Genomic DNA, 19016 nt, shown 5'->3' on the forward strand with positions numbered 1-19016 from the left:
AATTTTAATAATATTAATTTTGCTATCCAAGAACATGGGATGTCTTTCCATCTTCTAAGTCTTTAATTTCTTTCTTCAGTGTTCTCTAATGTTCAATGTAGAGCTCATTCACCAACTTGGTTAGATTAATTCCCAAGGCTTTTTTTTTCCTTTAGGTTATTGTGAATGGGGTGGTTTTCCTGATTTCTTCCTCTACTGCATCCTGTTGGATTATAGGAAAGCTACTGATTTTATGAGTGTTAGTCTTGTATCCTGCTAATTTATTAAATTAACTTATATACTCTAGAAGTCTTCTGGTGGAGTTTTTTTGGATCTTCTAGTTATAGGATCATATTGTCAGCAAACAGAGATAGTTTGACTTCTTCTTTTCCTATTTGTATCCCTTTGATTTCCTGGCTCATATTTCAAGGACTATATTGAATAGGACTGGTGAGAGTGGACAACTTTGTCTTGTGCCTGAATTTAGTGAAATGCTTTTAGTTTTTCTCCAGTAGTATGATGTTGGCTTTATATTTGTCATAAATGACTTTTACATTGCTGAGGTAAATTTTTTCAATCCCTAGCTTATTCGGTGTTTTGGGGTGTTGGATTTTATCAAAGGGCTTTTCTGCATTTATTGAGATGATCGTGTGATTTGTGTTCTTAATTCTGTTTAAGCGATGAATGACATTTATTGATTTGCATATGTTGAACTAACCATGCATCCTTGAAATACGGAACCCACTTGGTGATCATGGTGTATCATCTTCCTTTTTTTTTTTTTTTTTTTTTTTTTTTTGGTACTGGAGATTGAACTCAGGGGCACTGGACCACTGAGCCACATCCACAGCCCTATTTTGTTTTCTGTTAGGGATAGGGTCTCACTGAGTTGCTTAGCACCTCGCTTTTGCTGAGGCTGGCTTTAAGCTCTCAGTCCTCCTACCTCAGCCTCCTGAGCCGCTGGGATTACAGGTGTGCACCACTGTGTCTGGCTTCTAATTTTTTAATGTAAGCACTCAGTGCTATAAATTTGCCTCTTAGAACTGCTTTCATACTGTCTCAGAGATTTTGATATGTTGTGTCTTTGTTCTTGTTTGTTTCTAAGAATCTCTTGATTTCTGTTCTCATTTGTTCTTTGATTGATTCTTCATTTAAGAGAGTATTGTTCGGGGCCGGGGATGTGGCTCAGCGGTAGCGCGCTGACCTGGCATGCGTGCAGCCGGGGTTCGATCCTCAGCACCACATACAAACTAAGATGTTGTGTCCGCTGAGAACTAAAACATAAATATTAAAAATTCTCTCTCTCTCTCTCTCCTCTCTTCAATTTCTTCAATTTCCATGTGTTTATGTGGTCTCTATTAATTTTTCTTGCTCTGGTAGGATATATGGGATTATATCAATTTCTTATATTTGCTAATATTTGCTTTGTGGCCTAGAATATCATCTATTTTGGAAAAAGTTCCATGAACAGCTGAGAAAAGGTAAATTCAGCTGTTTTGGTGTGGAATATTCTGTAGATGTCAGTTAGGTCTATGATTTATAGTGTTATTTAGGTTGGAGATATCTTTTTTAATATTTATTTATTAATTTTTAGTTGTAGATGGACACAATACTTTTATTCTATTTATTTATTTTTATGTGGTGCTGAGGATCGAACCCAGGGCCTCTCATATGCTAAGCAAGCGCTATACCACTGAGCCACAACCCCAGCCCCTGGAGATATTTTGTTTTTTAATTTTTGTACTTGTAGATGGACAGCATGCCTTTATTTATTTATTTTTTAATATTTTTTGGTTGTAGATAGACACAGTACCTTTATTTAGTTATCTTTATATGATGCTGAGGATTGAACCCAGGGCCTCACACATACTGGGTGAGTGCTCTACCATTGAACCACAACCCTAGCCCCGTGCCTTTATTTTTTATTTGTTAATTTTTACGTGGTGCTAAGGATCAAACCCAGTGCCTCACACATGCTAGGCAAGTATTCTGCCACTGAGCCACAGTGCCAGCCCAAGGTTGGAGATACCTTTGTTAGTTTTTTTTTTTTTTTGATGATCTATTGGTGATAAGGATGTATTTAAATCTGCCAGTATTATTGTGTTGGGGTCTATGTGGAATTTAATGTAATGGAGTATTTTTTCCATGTAATTGGGTGTATTGAATCTTTTGTTGGATTATTCTCTTTACTGGGATATAATGGCCTTTTTTTGGTTTCTTCTGATTAATTTTTGCTTGAAATCTACTTTGTCAAATATGAGAATACCTATTGCTGCTTGTTTTCTTGGACCATATGCCTGAATGTTTTGCTATACTTTTACATTCAGCCTGTAGGTGTCTTTGCTTGTAAGATGGGTCTCTTGTAAACAGCATATACTTGGATTTTGTTTTTTTTTTATCCACTCTGTTAATCTGTGTCTTTTCATTGGGGAGTTGATTCCATTAAAATTTAGTGTTAGTGTGTGTGTGTGTATATATATATGTTTGCGGTTTGCTGCCATTTTAGTTTTTTGCTATATATCATCTTGATTTGAGTCTCATTTAGTGGATTATTCTTCTTTTGAACTTACTCTGTTTAACAGTGGACTTTGGAAATTGTTTTTTGGTTCCTCTGTGTGAAGTCTGTCTTTGAATAGTCTTTGTAGTGCTGGTTTGGTATTCATGAATTATTTTAGTTCATTCTTTTTTAAAAAAAAGTTTTTTTTTTTTAGTTGTAGATGGACACAATACCTTTATTTTATTTGTTTATTTATTTAATTATTTTTATGTGGTGCCAGGGATTGAGCCAGTGCCTCATGCATGCTAGGCAACTGCTCTACCACCTCGGCCTTCTTTTAGTTTATTCTTGCTGTGAAATGTTTTTATTTCCCTCTTGAATTTGAAACTGGGTTTTGCTGGGCATAGTAACCTTGGCTGACAGTTATTTCCTTTTAGGGCTTAGAATATCTCATTCCAGGCCCTCTTTGATTTTAGGGTCTAAGCAGAGAAATCAGAAGTGAGTGAGCCTTATTGGTTTGCCTGTCAATGTGACCTGATGTTTCTCCCTTGAGGCTTTTAGTATTTTTTCCTCATCTTCTATGTTAGGCATTTTGATTATGATATATCTTGGCGAGGTTCTCATTTGGCTTGGTCTATTTGGGGTCCTGTAAACCTCCTGTATGTAGACGTCTGTCTCGTTTCTGATATGGGAGAAGTTTTCTCTGTCTCATTGAAAATATTCTTTATGCCTTTAGTTTGTACCTCCATGTTCACTTCTATTTCAATGATTCTCAGGTTTGGTCTTTTAAAGTTGTCCCAGATTTCTTGTATATTCTGGTCATGTTCTATATTTTTTCCCCTTTATTACCTTCTGTGTACTTAAGATCATGTAGCCCGACTTCAGGGCCTGAATTCTGACTTCAAAGGTGAGATTCTATTTTCAACACAGTCTAGTCTTTTAGTGATGCCTTCCAGTGAGTTTGTAATTTGATTGATTTATCTTTGATTTCTAGGAATTCCCCTTGATTTCTTTTCACTATTTCTATTTCTTTATTAAAATGGTCTTTTATATCCTACAGTTGCTGTCTTGATTCCTTCCTTGGATCTTTTTTCGGTTCATTGAACATTTTTTCATTAATAAGTTTTTTATAATCTTCCTCTGGAATTTCATCTACCGATCTATCGGTGGGCTCCTTTGCTGGGGGATGTGGCTTTGCCTGTTTTCTCATGTTTTTGAGGTCTTGGTCTTGAGCATCAGTTGAAGTGGATTCCTCTGCCTCCTTTTTTGTGCGTGCCCTTCTGTATGTAGTTGTCTCTTGTTCTGGGACTTCTCTCTGTTTTTAATGTGTGAGTAGATACCAAGGATTAGGGTCTGAGTTCCCTCTCTGGCTGTTCCTCCTTGTTGTTTGGGGCTTTTTGTCTCTTCTCTTCTTTGAGTTGGAGTAATGTGAGGGAATGTTTAGTTTTGCAGCCAAATCTCTTAACCTATGAACTTTTTTGTGTCCCTGTAGTTTCCCAGTACTTCACAGAATTGGGGGCAAAATAAACAATAGTAACAACTGTTGCAACAACAAACAGTAAACAGTGTTAAAGTACAATACCCAGATCCTACTATGGTGTCTGCAACATTAATTGACACCAGTAAACAAGAATGGTGGGTTTAGCAATTGTCAGCAGTGAGGACAGTAACCGTGGAGCAGCTCTGGCAGGAGCAGGTGTCTGCCTTCTCCCCCACAGTGGTGATGGCTGCAGTAGCATTCTGGTGGGGCAGGAGTTATCTGTCTATCCTCCACCTTGGGCCTCACACCACAGAGCTGCCTGGAAAGCAGCCTCCTCTACTCCACCTTCTCCCTGGTCCCCCGATATGAACTTCAGGAACTACTAAAGCAGTTCCTGTGATTATAACACACAGATAGAGGGGGAAAGGAGGCAATCTTAAGTCTTCCCCACCAGACATGACCTCAGGAAAGCAGCTTCTTCTAGCTCCTCTGCTGTGTGTGGGTGAGATCCAGTCTTTCCCTGGCCTCTGGGAACCACAGGACATGGTCTATGCTTTTCCTGGTTCCTCATCCTGTGGGGTCTGCGTGGTCCCCACTGCCTGGGAAGAACTCATTAGGCTGTTGTTCAGAGACCTGGCAGACAGAGCCTTCAGTGCTGCCACCTAGCTCTCTGGTCCCTCTGCCCTCAGTGGCCCTGTGTTGTCCCCTGTCCAGTCTTAAACAGCCCATGAGGTGAGCACTGGCTACTCCATTTCACAGACAGAACTCAGCCAGTGAGGAGGAACCCACGCTGACCCAGCCCTCAGGACCCTCTCCACACACCTAGCCCATGTGCCTGCAGCACTGTTCACACTTCTCTCTGGTCCCCAGACCAGCTTTTTAGCTCCCTACTGCTGGGCCTCTCTGACTGGCAGGCCCCTCAGAGCAATGAAGGCCGCTCACTCTTGTGGGGGCTGAGGAGGAGCACCCAGCCCATGGCCGGCCAAGAACCCATATTCTTCCCCTTCTACATATGGACAGTCACCACATTTAGCCAGTTATTTCCTCTAGATTCTCTCAAGCCCAGGTCCACCCCCCCGACCTTGGAAGCACCTTGACTTAGGCATTAACCACATTTGGCAAGGGAAGGTCATAGCAGCAGACCTCAACCAAGTGCTTCCTATGCATGGGAGTGGCTAGCTCTGTAAACCCTAGCCCCTGTCACCCTTGCAGAAACCTTGGAGGACATGTATTCTCACTCCACATGCAGGTGAGAAAACCCCAGATAACAGAGTCAGGTAATGGCCCAGTATAGGGACAGTCTTTCAGCTGCATAGGGCACCCCCCTGGCGTCTGGCCTGCTGAGTCTATTTCCACTCCACAGTATTCCCAGATGCATCGGATGAGAGGCAGAGCTTCAGGCCCTCAGGGGTGCTTTTGGGCAGGTGTGCCCATCCTGAGGTGACCAGTGCTTGCCAGATGCTAACAAGAGAACATAGTGATGTCATTATGGGATTACATATAATGGGCTAAGAATTATTTTATATGTGGTCATTTTTATCAAATGAAAAGTACATTATTCAGTTAGTAGTATTTCTTTTTTTTTTTAAGAGAGAGTGAGAGAGGAGAGAGAGAAAGAGAGAGAGAGAGAATTTTTAATATTTATTTTTTAGTTCTCTGCGGACACAACATCTTTGTTGGTATGTGGTGCTGAGAATCGAACCCGGGCCGCACGCATGCCAGGCGAGCGCGCTACCGCTTGAGCCACATCCCCAGCCCCAGTTATTAGTATTTCTAAATAAGGAATTAATTACATAGTTCCGTACAACTTACACTGTATCATAAACTGCAGATGTGGCATTTCTCCAGTCTGTGCTGATCGACATGAAGGGACAAGGACATAGGCAGGAGAGGAAAGGCAGGCTTCTGATGGAGAGGGGGTGACAAATGTGCTTGTGACTTGGTCACACTGAAACAGGGTGGTTAGACAGGAGACAAGAGACCTGGGGTGGAAGGAGGAAGCAGGAGAAAGGCTATCAAGCCATGAAGTAGAGTCAGAAGATGTAGGCCACCAGAGGGGCTGGGGTGAGGGTCCTGCCAATCCTTCTGGTAGGCGGAATAGACCAGCTGGCGCCAGGTGTGGGATCCTTCTGGTAGGCGGAATAGACCAGCTGGAGCCAGGTGTGGTCATGCACACCTGTGACCCCAGCAACTCCGGGGGCTGAGCAAGGAGGATTTTTTTTTTTTTTTAAAGAGAGAGTGAGAGAGGAGAGAGAGAGAGAGAGAGAGAGAGAGAATTTTTAATATTTATTTTTTTAGTTCTCGGCAGACACAACATCTTTGTTGGTGTGTGGTGCTGAGGATTGAACCCGGGCTGCACGCATGCCAGGCGAGCGTGCTACCGCTTGAGCCACATCCCCAGCCCCGAGCGAGGAGGATTTTAAGTTCAAGCCAGCCTGGGCACCTTAGCAAGATCCTATCTCAAAATAAAAAGTAAAAAGGGCTGGGGAAGGGATGGAATTATGGCTCAGTGGTAGACTACTCGCCTAGCACATGTGGGGTCCTTGGTTTGATCCTCAGCACCACATAAAAATGAATGAATGGAATAAAGAGATTATGTCCAACTACAACTAAAAAATAAATATTTAAAAATAAAAAGGGCTGGGGATGTGGCTCAAAGGTAGCGTGTCCCTGGTTCAATTCCCAGTACTGAAATAAATAAATAAACAAATAAATAGGGGCTGGGGATATGGCTCAAGCAGTAGCGCGCTCGTCTGGCATGCGTGCGGCCTGGGTTCCATCCTCAGCACCACATACAAACAAAGATGTTGTACCGCCGAGAACTAAAAAATAAAAATTAAAAAAAAATTTAAAAAAAAATATATATATATAAAATACACACCAGTTGTTCACAGAAAAATATTATTTTTATTCTGTCCTGAGGTCTGCTCAGTGCTGTGTCCTTGTCACATGGGTCTGTTCCATAAGAAGCAGATTATGTAAGCAGCTTCCTGAGAGTTGGGAAGTCTCATTTCACCTTCAGTGCTTGCACTGTGCCCTTTTAGATACCCCAACACAGCCTGTGAGCTTCTGACTTGTGATGTGCCACAGATCAGCGACAGGCTAGGCGAGGACGAGAGTCTGCTGAGCCTTCTGTACGACTTCCTGGACCAGGAGCCGCCACTCAACCCTCTGCTGGCCAGTTTTTTCAGCAAGACCATTGGCAACCTCATTGCAAGGAAAACTGAACAGGTAATGTTGTGTGAAGCACATGTGTTATGGACAGTGACAGTCATCGTCAGGCTATCACCAGTGAACTGTCACTAGGCTGCAGGGACAGCATTTTGACTGCTTACTGGGACATAGATGGAACAGTGAGTGGCCGGAACATGAGTTAGAGTTTGAGGGAGAAGGTGGCTTCCCAAATATGCTTCTGATGGCCGTCTCTGGAACACGTGGCACACCCTGCCACCCCAGGCCAGTTCATCCTGCCACTGAGAGAGCACAGGCAAGAGTCCTGGGCCATGAATTCACTGTGGCAGAACCTTGGCTGGCCCCTTCTCCGGTCTGTGCTTGGTGTGGGTGGTGAGTCTGGGTATCCAGAGCACTACTACTTCACAGTAAACACAGATACAGATGAAGTCCAGGTGTGGGAGAAGGAGTTCATCTTTCAGCTGTAGTAAGGTGCTTCTCCTGCCTTGTGTCTGAACTGACATGGCCTCAGCCCCTTCATTCTGTGGACACCAGGAGGAGAGGCCTGATGGTGGGCTGTGCCTGACACCCATCTTGCCAGTCTTCTTTTCTGTCACCTCCACTCACCCATCCCTATTGGTTTACTTCAAAGCACATCTCAAATATTAGATCCTTTCTTCTGTGAGTATTTCATTATGTATCTCTTAAGAATTTTTTTTCTTTTACGTATTAGTAGATGACCCCATCTGGGTGCAAAGGAGCAAACCTGTAATCCCAGCTACTAAGGAGGCTGAGATAGGAAGATAGTGAGTTCCAGGCCAACCTGGGCAACTTAGAGATACCCTGTTTCTAAAAATAAAAAGGGTACCCTTGATTATCGTATCCCCAAAATATTAGCCATAATTAACATTATCAAGTGTCCATTCAGGGAGTAAAATAATACTTGGTGTCTGTGTCTTGAGCCCTGAGAAAGGTTATTTTAGTCCGCGTTTTCAGTACTGTGACTGAAAGCACTGGCAAGAACAACATGGAGGAGGAAAAGTTTATTTGGTTGGTGCTTATGGTTTCAAAGGTCTCAGTCCACAAATGGCTGACTCCGTTCCTAAGGGCCCTAGGTGAGGCAGAACATCATGGCTGAGGAGTGGTGGAGGAAAGTGGCTGAGGACACAGCACCAAGAAGCAGAGAGAGCCAGATGCAGTGGTGCACGCCTGTAATCCCAGCAGCACTGAGCAACTCATGAGACCCTGTCTATAAATAAAATACAAAATAGGGCTGGGGATGTGGCTCAGTGGTCGAGTGCTTCTGAATTCAATCCCCAGTACCAAAAGAGAAAGAGAGAGAGAGAGAGCGAGAGCGAGCGAGAGAGAGCGCTCCCCCCCTCACCACAGATAAAACATACCCTAGTTCCTCCTCCAGCCACAGCTTACCTGCCCACAGTTACCACCAGGTAATCCCCATCAGGGTATTATGCACTGATTGGGTTAAGGCTCTCATTACCCATCACTTCACCTCTAAACTCTGGTCACACATGAGCTTTTTGGGGACACTTCATATCTAAACCATAACAAAGGTCATTTGTTTCCCTTCTGCTGGCATGTTTTGAATATTCAGGGGGATGTCATCTTATATCAGGTCATAAATTCAAGATTTGTGAGAGATCCTGGAGGACTGTTTCAGCATCTGTTTTTAAAGCAGAGTAGAAATGAAGAGTAGCAGCATAGGAGTTGTGTTTGTGTACACTTGGGCAGGAGGGAGAGGGAGGCTATGAATAGTGGTGGCAGCAGTACTGTAGGTGAGGATCTTGACATTGTTCTTGTAGTGTTGGAGGGTGGTCACTAGAGGCCTGGGAAGACCCCTGCATCTGGCATTTGCAGCCTGTAACTGGAATATGAATCTTGTGATTTACTGTTGCCTGGTCACAATCCTCTGCCACTTTCAGATATTTCTTTACAATTTTACTGGTAAGCTACAGCACTCAGGCCAAAAATGGCCTGCTACCTGCTTGTTGAATGAAATGCAGCCCCTTGCTGGGTCACACATCAAGGCCCTTCTTTGCAGTCATGGAGGAGCCGGGAGCCGGGCTTCTGGGTCACTCTGTGATGCATTGCAGTCCTCTGTGAGGGCTCTGCATAGCTTTCAGTAGATTTATTCTTAAGAAGTTGATCATTGTATTACTGTGTTATTTTTAAATTGGATTTTTATGGAGAAATTGCAGGTTCACATGCTGTTGTATGAAATAATGTGGAGAAAACCTTTGTGTGCTTTGACCAGCTTTTGTCCAGGGTGGCATTTAGAAAAACACTACTTCAGCATCACAACCAAGATTGATGTTGGTGCAATTCCCGATTCACTTGAATTTCTCAAGTCTCACTTACACTCATTTTTGTGTGTGTGTATGTTCTGTGCAGCTTGTCACATGTGGGCGGGCATTCGTCAGCCACCATCACAGACAGGACACAGGAAGTTCAGAAACCACAGGTCCTTCGTGGTGCACTTTTACAGCCACACCCCATTCCCTTCTTAAATGTTGTCATTTCAAAATGTTATTTAAATCAAATCATGAAATATGTACTCTTTGGGTATTCACTTTTTTTCCCCTCAGCATGATTTCCTGTACATTTATCCAAGTTGTTGTGTATATCAATGATTTGTCTACCCTCTTTTGTTTTCTGTGTTGAGGATTTAATCAATGCCCTTGCACATGGTAGGCAACGTTATACCCCTGAGCCATAAACCCAGCACAGTTTGTTCCTTTTCCTTGCTGTGTAGAGTTACATGATATAGCAGTACCAGTTTATTTAACCATGCATGCGTTGAAGGATACCTAAGTTGATTCCAGATTTGGTGATTATCAATAAATTAATTCTGATAATTTACGTTTTATAGTCTTTTTTAGTTATATACAAGATCATGTCATTTATTATCAATGATTACTTTTATCCTTTACAAATGGTATATATATTTTTTTACTTCTGTTTCTTGCCTTATTGCACTGGCTGGAACATTAATTAGTACAATATTGAATAGGCCTCCTTGTTTTACTTGTTACCTAAGGAAAAGCTTTCAATATTTTATAGTTCATTAGGGTCCTTGTCATGGAGAACTGCTGGGCTTTTCTCTTTTGTTTTTCTTTTTTTGTAGCAGGTTCTTGCTATATTGCCCAAGTGTCCGCATGCTCGTGATCCTCCTGCCTTAGCTTCCCGAGTAGCCGGAATTATAGGTGTGCACCACCATACCTAGCTCTCTAGTTTTGTTTTTTAATTCAACTTAGAGGTCTGCAGGTTTAGCTCTGTAGTGGAATCTGTTATTAGCATGCACAAGGCCCTGGGTTCAGTTCCCAGCACTAAAACCAAGCAAAACAAGAACAAGAAACAACTTAAGGAGGTTTTCTCCATTTCTAGGTTTTTGAAAGTTTATAACATGAATGGTTGTTAAGATTTATCAAATGTCTTTATCTACTGAGTCAACCTTATCAACTTTATGATTTCCCTACTCTATTAACAGTTGAATTATGGTAATTAGTTTTCTATTGTTAACCTACATTATGTTCCTGGAATACACTGAATTGGACTGTGATATATTTTTTTCTTTCTTTTGTATTGCTAGATTTTGCACCTGTGGGCATCAGTGAGATTGGCCTGTAACTTCCCTTTCTTACAATGCCTTTGTCACGTTTTAGAGTCAAGGTTTTATACAATTGTACAATTCTATGGGACACAGTCCCTCAACGCCTGTTCTCTGCAAGAATCTTTGTAGGTGTTTGGTAGAAGTCTCTGACCAGGCTCTGAGAGCCCAGAAGCTCTGGTGGCCTTAGTCCTAAATTCTGTTCCTTTTGGTATTCCAGAATAACTCAGGTTTTTTTCATGTCATTTAAGTTTTTTTTCTTCTTAAAGGAAATTCTCCATTCTGCTTAATTTGTACAGATTGGCTTAGAGCTATTCTCATTCACTCGTCAGAATTCCTCTGTTCGTAGGATCTATGACATGGCCCTGTTGCAGTCCTGATATTGTTACTTAAATCTTCTGTTTTGTTGTTAGTCTTTCTAGAGACTTAGTCACCCTTTTCAGAATGCCTTCCTCCTCTCTCACTTCGTCCTCTTCCCCTTTTGCTGTACTTCCCCTCAGTGTTCCCCCCATCTTCTTACTCATCTGTCTGACTCCCTTTTCTGTTGTTGTGACTGAATGCTGCAAAGTGGGTAATTTATTCATTTTTATTTATTTATTTTTTTTATTTGTGCAGCTGGGCGTGGTGGCACATGCCTCTAATCCCAGCGGCTCAGGAGACTGAGGCATGAGGATCACAAGTTCAAAGCCTGCCTCAGCAAAAACAAGGCGCTTGGGGCTGGGATTGTGGCTCAGTGATAGAGCACTCGCCTAGTGCAGGTGAGGCACTGGGTTCGATCCTCAGCACCCCATAAAAATAAATAAATAAATACAAAGGCATGTGTCTATCTACAACTAAAAATAAACAATTAAATTTTAAAAAGGAACTAAGCAACTCAGTGAGACCCTGTTTCTAAATAAAATACAAAATAGGACTGGGGATGTGGCTCACTGGTCAAGTGCCCTCTGAGTTCAATCCTTGGTACTCAAGTGGGAAAAAAAAGTGTATTTTGACGTATTATACACACATGGAATAAAATTTATTCTAATTAGGATCCCATTCTTGTGATTGTACATGATGTGGAGTTTCACTGATTGTTATTCATATGTGAACACAGTAAAGTTGTGTCCCATTCATTCTACTGTCTTTCCTATTCCTATCCCCTCTCCCTTCCCTTCATTTCCCCTAAGCCACTGAGCTTCCATCTGCCCTGCCCACCTTATTGTATGTCGGCATCCACATATCAGAGAGATAATTCAGCCTTTGGTTTTTTGGGTCTGACTTATTTTACTTAGCATGATACTCTCCAGATCCATCTGTTTACCAGCAAATGCCATAATTTCATTCTTCTTTATGGCTGAATAATATTCATAGGTAATTTATAAGGAGACTTATTTCTCCTGGAGACTGGGAGGCTCAAAGTCAAGGGTCTGCATCCAGGAAGGGCAGAGTCCAAAGGAGGCCCAGGGCACCACATGGCAAGACAAAGCAGTCTCTTCTCCTCATGAACCTGCTGCTGTAAGCATGGACCCCTCATGACTTCATCTAATTCCAGTCACCTCTCAAAGCCCACCTCCGGATGAAACCATCTGAGTCCCATTGTCCTAGTGTTGAAGATTGAACACCAGAGAAATGCCAAGGCAAGAGCAAAAAGTTTTATTTAAAGAATAGAACAGAGGGGCTGTGGTTCAGTGGAAGAGTGCCTGCCTAGTGTGCCTGAGGCACTGAGTTCAGACCTCAGCACTACATAAAAATAAAAAAAAAATAGAATAAAGGCATTCTGTCCAACTACAAAAAAAAAAAAAAAAAAATTAAAAAAGAACAGAGCTGGACGCGGTAGTACACACCTGTGTTCCCAGCGACTCGGGAGGCTGAGGCCGGAGCCAGCCTCAGCAGCTTAGTAAGGCACTTAGCAACTCAACAAGACCCTGTCTCTAAATAAAATATAAAAAAGAGATGGGGCTGGGGATGTGGTTTAGTGGTTAAGTGCCCCTGGGTTCAATCCCCAGACCCCCCCAAAAAAAAGGAAAGAAAAGAAAGAAAAAGAACAGAGAGAGAGAAGGACGAAGCTCCTCTGGAGAGGAAGGGTTCCAAGTTGGCGTCCCAGTGAAGTGGGGGTGTCCTGCCCCTTTTATACATTTCAGATTTCCTTTGTCCTCCCATCCTGCCTACAAGACCCAAAAGGTGGAGTAATCCCAGGGCAGAAGGTGGCTGCCCAGAGGTACAGGCAGGAGGGGAGCTGCCCAAGGGTCTGCTCAGTAATAGCTCCTTGCAGGGAGGAACAGTCCCCTGGAGGCAGGTGACCTTGGCAACTGGTTGAAGGCGGGGAAGAGTCCTGAAGGTATTAACACTGTATTTCCTTTCCTTTCCAACCAGAACCAGCCCCCATCTTCCCCATCTGACCCCTCGTTCATGACCTAGAGGGACTGTCCTATTGCCATCTCCCCCCAAATACCTTAACATATGTTAATTTGGGAATTAAACTTATAGCATTTGAAGTTTGGGACCATATTCAAACTACAGCATCATCTCAGCAACAGTCTGAGATTCCCCGAGTGCCCTTCTTTTTGGGCAAAGTGCTGGATCTACCTCACCTCCAGCCCATGTCCCTTATCTACACCTGGCTGGGCTGAGTTTGCAGATTCATGGCAGACAGGTCTGAGCCCAGAGTTCACATGTCTCCTCTGCTGCTCTGATCTGCACCTCTTCATTTGGGGTGCTGTTTCCCTGCTCCAAGTCTCATTTTGTTATCCACATTCACATCTTGTTGAGAGTGGTCACAACCCTCCTCTTTTTTCCTAAAGCTTCAGCCACTCCTGGGTTCTTGCAGGAGCTGTCCTCCTGTACACTCCTGCTCCCTGGGGTTTGTACTCCAGGCTTTCCTCCCCCCTCACTCCTCTGCACCACCATCCTTCCTCCCTAGTGGCCTTCCTCCCCCGTCAGCACGTCTGCACCATTTGTTTCTAGGAAACCTCAACGTGGCTGTGCATAGCAGCCAGCACACTCCTCATGCACACTGTAATTGAAGATTAGTCTTTCTCATGAAAGTCCTTGGATGAAATACCCCCTCGCCCTGCTTGCTTACTAGATTTGCTTGATTTCAGGTGATTACATTCTTGAAGAAGAAGGACAAGTTCATAAGCCTGGTGCTGAAGCACATGGGCACCTCGGCCCTCATGGACCTGCTGCTACGCCTGGTCAGCTGTGTGGAGCCAGCTAGGCTCCGCCAGGAGGTCCTACATGTGAGTGCCTGGGAGATTGCCTTCCCACTTTCTCAGTGCCAAGTGCCTCGTCCCCAGCTCTCCAGCAGCCCCCCAGCACCATCAGGGCTCCTTCCTGAAACTTTGTCCTATCTCAGCCCATTCAGGAGCAAAGAGCATGCAGGTTTCTTCTCTGGCCCCTGCTGTATATAAAAACCAGGTGAACTCTCTTTGCCTCCAGCCCTGTCCTCACCTCTCGGCCTGGCCCCTGAGGTGCCCACCCAGACTTTGGTGCACAGTGAGGTGTGGGCTCTAAGCCTGGGTGATCCATGAGGAAGGCATGAGCTGGTGGTGGCTCCACAGAGACCAATCACCTGCTCCAGGTTTGGACAGACCATGAAAGGGGCTGTCGGCCTGGAAAGAGCGGGTTTCCCAGCCCCAAGGGGAACTTGAGTTGGCTCTTGTTTGGCACACTATGTTCATACCACATATTTGAAGTAAAATAAAGTGGGCTTTGGGGGCTTTGCCCTTTTCTGTCCTGGGGAATCAGGTGTCACCAAGTGGGGTGTCCTCACTTTAGGCTGGTAGTTCACTTCTCTGTGGGGCTGCCTACACAGTGAGCACAGCATGCACATTGGCCCTGGTGCCAGCTGCTGGGAAGCCTGCGTGACTCTGCCACCGTCCCCCACGGGTCTCTTCACTCAGTTTGCAGAGCAGCCCTGCAGGGGCAGCATCCCATCTCCAGACAAGGAGACTGAGGCACATGGTGCCAAGGGCATGGGAGTGATAGGTGCACCAGCCGCACTGTGCCCACACTGCCACCCAGCCCACTGCCCGCCCTCACTGCACCCCTGCAGTCACAGCAGCGTCGCTGCTTGTCCTGACCCCAGCAGCAAGGCCCAGTGCTTTTCAGGCTTCATGTCTTGCTGGGCTCCAGGGCTCCAGCTCATTCTGGGTGTCTACACGCTGGCCTTAAGACAGACAGATGGTGGTGCACCCTTTAAACTCTGGGCCGCACCCAGACTTTAGGCATGGTATTCTTTGGGTTCTTCCGGGTCTGGGGAACAGGGTGTCGGTCAGAGTCTCTATCCCAGGTAACCTGGTATTTGGGTTTTTACTGCACTGGGGACCTTCCTTTCATTTAATTAGATGTAAGCAGAGCGGTTCACAGGCATTTTTCCCTTTCAGTGGCTTAATGAAGAAAAAATCATCCAGAGACTTGTAGAACTGATCCATCCGCATCAGGATGAAGACGTGAGTGACTCTGAACCAGCTTCTCTCAGGAAGGCGGCTGTCGGAGCACCTGCAGCCACTCTGGAGCTGGCAGGCCACTCCCTTCCTCTGATGAGGACCAATGAGATACTTCCCTTCCTTTAATCAGTGCTGATGTCTAGGCAGTGTTTTGTTTACTGAAAATCAATATATAACATTGTTAGAAGTATAATTCAGTGGCAGAGCCCTTGCCTTGTATTCATGAGGCTCTGGGTTTGATTAGGAGCACTGCAAAAAAAGGGAAAAAAAAAGCACATGATTTCAGAGGGACTAATGAGGTCTAACTGTCCCAGTCCTAAGCTCTCTGAAAAAGTAAAACTAATACATGTGTATATATTATAAAAAACAATTTTAACAGAATAGTGTTATCTGTGGCTGAATGACAGATATGAAGCTGAATTGTGATGCAAAAGTAGTCTTTAAATTTTTTTTAGTTGTAGTTGGTACAGTACTTACATATTTTTATGCAGTGCTGAGGATCAAACCCAGTACCTCACATGTGTGAGGCAAGTGCCCATCACTGAGCCTCAGCCCAGCCCCTACAAAAGTAGTTTTTGTCTCTAGCAGTGTTAGTTTGTGCAGCTAGGGATCTGGCCACGCCTAGTGGCTTCTGTGCTCAGGGTATCACACAAGACTGCCATTGCCACGGGGCTCCACGCCAGGGTCCAGGTTTATAGTCTGAGGGACTTGGTTGCATTCAGCTCCTTGTCCTTCCCTCAGCTCTGTGCCACAGGGGCTCGTGCTGAGGGGCTAGCTCATCTCAGCAGGAGCAGCCCTCATCTGGCTGCATTCTCTTTAGGTTTGAGTGACCAGGTCCAGTCCACACTCAAGGAGACAGATGTACAAGGGCATAAATTCCAGGAGGGGATGGTTGGGGGCTCATTAAACTTAAAATACAAAACCATCAACATCATCATATATTCAGCATATTGCAGAACAGGGTTCAAAGCTGTAGAAGGACATCTGTGTAGCATATTTGCCCATCTGGGGCTTGTGTTTAATTTCTGGGGTGGCTCAGCACAGCTAAAATCCTAGTCTAACCATATCTACATCTTGACAGTGGGCACAGCAGACAGTCTGTGAGTCTTTGCAAAAACCTGGCTCAGAGAAGGCCTGACTCATCAGGGGTGCCTGTAGTGGGCCAGGGGCTGGTTTCTGGCAGCTGTCCTAGGCTGAGGACTGCTTCCCTGTCTTTTCAGAGGCAGTCAAATGCTTCTCAGGCACTCTGTGACATTGTCAGGCTGGGCAGAGACCAGAGCAGTCAGCTACCAGAGGCTCTGGAACCAGATCCCCTCCTCACAACATTGGAATCGTGAGTGCTGGTGGGCCTGGTGTGGAGGGCCTCGCTCTGAGCTGTGGGGATGTCTTGGGGCCCACTGTGAACACCAGGAACGCTGCCACCTTCTCAGATGCAGCACCTCAGGCTCAAAGCCCAGGGAGGAGGGCCCAAGGAGTGCTGGAGCCAGTGGGCAGGGGCACTATGCAAGCCTTGGGCCACTGGCCCACGCTGCTTGCTTATGTGTACCTCTGCGACCAGATCAGGGAGCACACTGTCTCCTCTGAGCGGTGCCAGAGTGAGGCCCCTGCTGGGTCAGGGTGAGGTGGGAGCTCTCGGGGAGGGAAGTATCCTTGCAGTGTCTGTTCCTGCTCTGACAGCCAGTGATCTCGTGTGTGTCCAACAGGCAGGACTGTGTGGAGCAGCTGCTGAAGAACATGTTTGATGGAGAGCAGACCGAGAGCTGCCTGGTCAGTGGGACACAGGTGCTGCTCGCCCTGTTGGAGCCCAGGCGGGCAGGGTGAGCCTCTCCCCCAGAAGTGGTGTGTGCTCTCCCATGTGACCACTGTGGCTGTCCAGAGTGGTCACACTGTGCTGTTTGTGTTTTGTGAACTTTTGCCTACACAAGTGAAAGTGTGGATAGAGGCCCTGGTCAAAAAGGTCAACTTCACATCTGTGGCCAAGTGCTCTTTGACCCTGACCATCAGGCATTTCCCCTACAGCTGGAAGGCACACACTGCCACCAGTTTGCAGAGGTGTATGGAATAGATGTGGTTTTCCCAGGACTGTCCTGACAAGTTCCCACCGCTCATGTGGGTGCGTGCACATGTGTGTGTGTGTGTATGTGTGTGTGTGTGTGGTACCTGCCACAGGGCTTCCACGCTGACACACAGCTGCTTGTTTATATTTACCTGCCATGCCAGGGCAGGGAGACTCTATTTGTCTTTGTTTCCTAAACCCCATGAACACAGCAGCTAATCTGTCTGCCATCTGTTAAACCAGACACTTGATTTCAGGGGCTGTCCTGCACCTCTTTCATTTACCAGGTACATTCAGCACCTACCATGTTGCTAGCACAAGAGCCCTAGGAGACAAACATAACAGAAGAATGGCCTCTCCTCCTTCCCTGCTCCCAGTTTGGCCCTGGAGCTCAGCTTGTGTACAGAAGCGATGTGTTATGCCAAGTCCAGTAGGCAGGCGAGCTTGGGCCCTGGGGTCCTCAAGGAGAAGTCGGCATGGGCTGATGGTGGAGCCTGCTGGTCAGGGAGCTTTCCCCGAGAGGCCCCATGTATCAGAGACAATCCCTCACAGCAAGGGTTGTCCTGGGGTGAGTGGGGAAAGGTGGTACTTGCGTGGAGGCCCCCCTGTGCTGTGACTCTGGGGAGGGAGGCCACCACACAGTCTTCAAGTATAGCTGCTGGAAGCCTGGTGAGGCAGGGGCAGGAGAATGCCAGCTCAAGATGGGAGGCAGCAGAGCAAGTTTAGGTGAAAGGTTGAGTCCCTTTGGGTTTCAGGTGCTTGAAACCTTTCTAGAACTCTGGGTAGAAATTTCAGGAGGTGTGTGAAACTTCTTTGGAGCACATGGGACCCAGCAGACCAGGTCCTGTCAGAGCCACCCAGGCAGAGGAGACCATCTTTGGATGCCCTGTGAGCCTCAGATGAGAGCTTGTCAGCCTCAGGAAGCTCAGCAGGTGCTGGTGTTCCTGGGCACGACCCCTCTTGGACTTCCCCTGCCCTTGAGCACCGTCTGTGGTCCTGGGTCTTGAGACACTCTCCCTGCTCTGCTCTAGCACATGATCTGCTCTCCCAAAGTGACTGCTCTTTTGTTTTGCTTTGTTTTTAGTAGATTTATTTATTTATTTTTATGTGGTGCTGAGGATTGAACCCTGTGCCTCACAAATGCTAGGCAAGCGCTCTACCACTGAGCCACGCCCCGGCCCGGCTGCTTTTTTCTTAGTCCCACATGTTGGGAAGAGTTGTATTAATCCCTGGCACTGATAGCCTATGCCTTTTTAAAAAGAAAGGGAGAGCCAGCATGGTGGTACACACCCATACTCCCAGCAGCTCTGGAGGGTCGTGAGTTCAAAGCCTGCCTCAGCAACGTAGCAAGGCCCTAAGCAACTCAGTGAGACCCTATTTCTGAATAAAGTATAAAAAAGGGCTTGGGGGTGGGGTGGGGTCGTGGTTCAGAGGCAGAGCGCTTGCCTGGCATGTATGAGGCACAGGGTTCAATCCTCAGCACCATGTAAAATAGAATAAAGTTTTTTTTTTTTTTTTTTTTAAAGGGAGGGCTGGGGATGTGGTTCAGTAACAAAATCCATGGTAGCAAAAAAACAGGAAAATGAAAAGAAATTGGTTAATCTTTGTAGTGAGATTTTTGCAGTCTCTCCCTCAATACCTCTTAACTATGACGTTGTTAGTTTATTACCTAAAATCAAAATCTAGGATATTATAAGAGTTTTCTCAACTTAAGACAGTAGGAGTATTGATTTATCTTCACAAATCCAGGAATCCTGGGCCTCTTTGGAGGGCTGAGC

General features: G+C 45.4%; 1 protein-coding gene across 9 annotated transcripts in view; it reads left to right on the top strand.

Moving 5' to 3' along the window:
• The window catches only part of PPP6R2 (protein phosphatase 6 regulatory subunit 2), a 97337-nt gene that overhangs the window by 59967 nt on the left and 18354 nt on the right, over positions 1 to 19016 (top strand). For 8 of the 9 annotated variants that reach the window (XM_081310558.1, XM_081310559.1, XM_081310552.1 and 5 more), the window contains 5 exons: positions 7001 to 7187; positions 13836 to 13973; positions 15120 to 15185; positions 16403 to 16515; positions 16886 to 16999. In XM_081310558.1, coding sequence (XP_081166684.1) covers positions 7001 to 7187; positions 13836 to 13973; positions 15120 to 15185; positions 16403 to 16515; positions 16886 to 16999 — 618 coding nt within the window. The remainder of the gene's footprint in view (positions 1 to 7000; positions 7188 to 13835; positions 13974 to 15119; positions 15186 to 16402; positions 16516 to 16885; positions 17000 to 19016) is intronic. The other variant, XM_081310556.1, reaches the window with a different exon arrangement.

The sequence above is a fragment of the Spermophilus citellus genome (assembly GCF_964194105.1).
Source record: "Spermophilus citellus genome assembly, chromosome: 10".
Classification (NCBI taxonomy): Eukaryota; Metazoa; Chordata; class Mammalia; order Rodentia; family Sciuridae; genus Spermophilus; species Spermophilus citellus.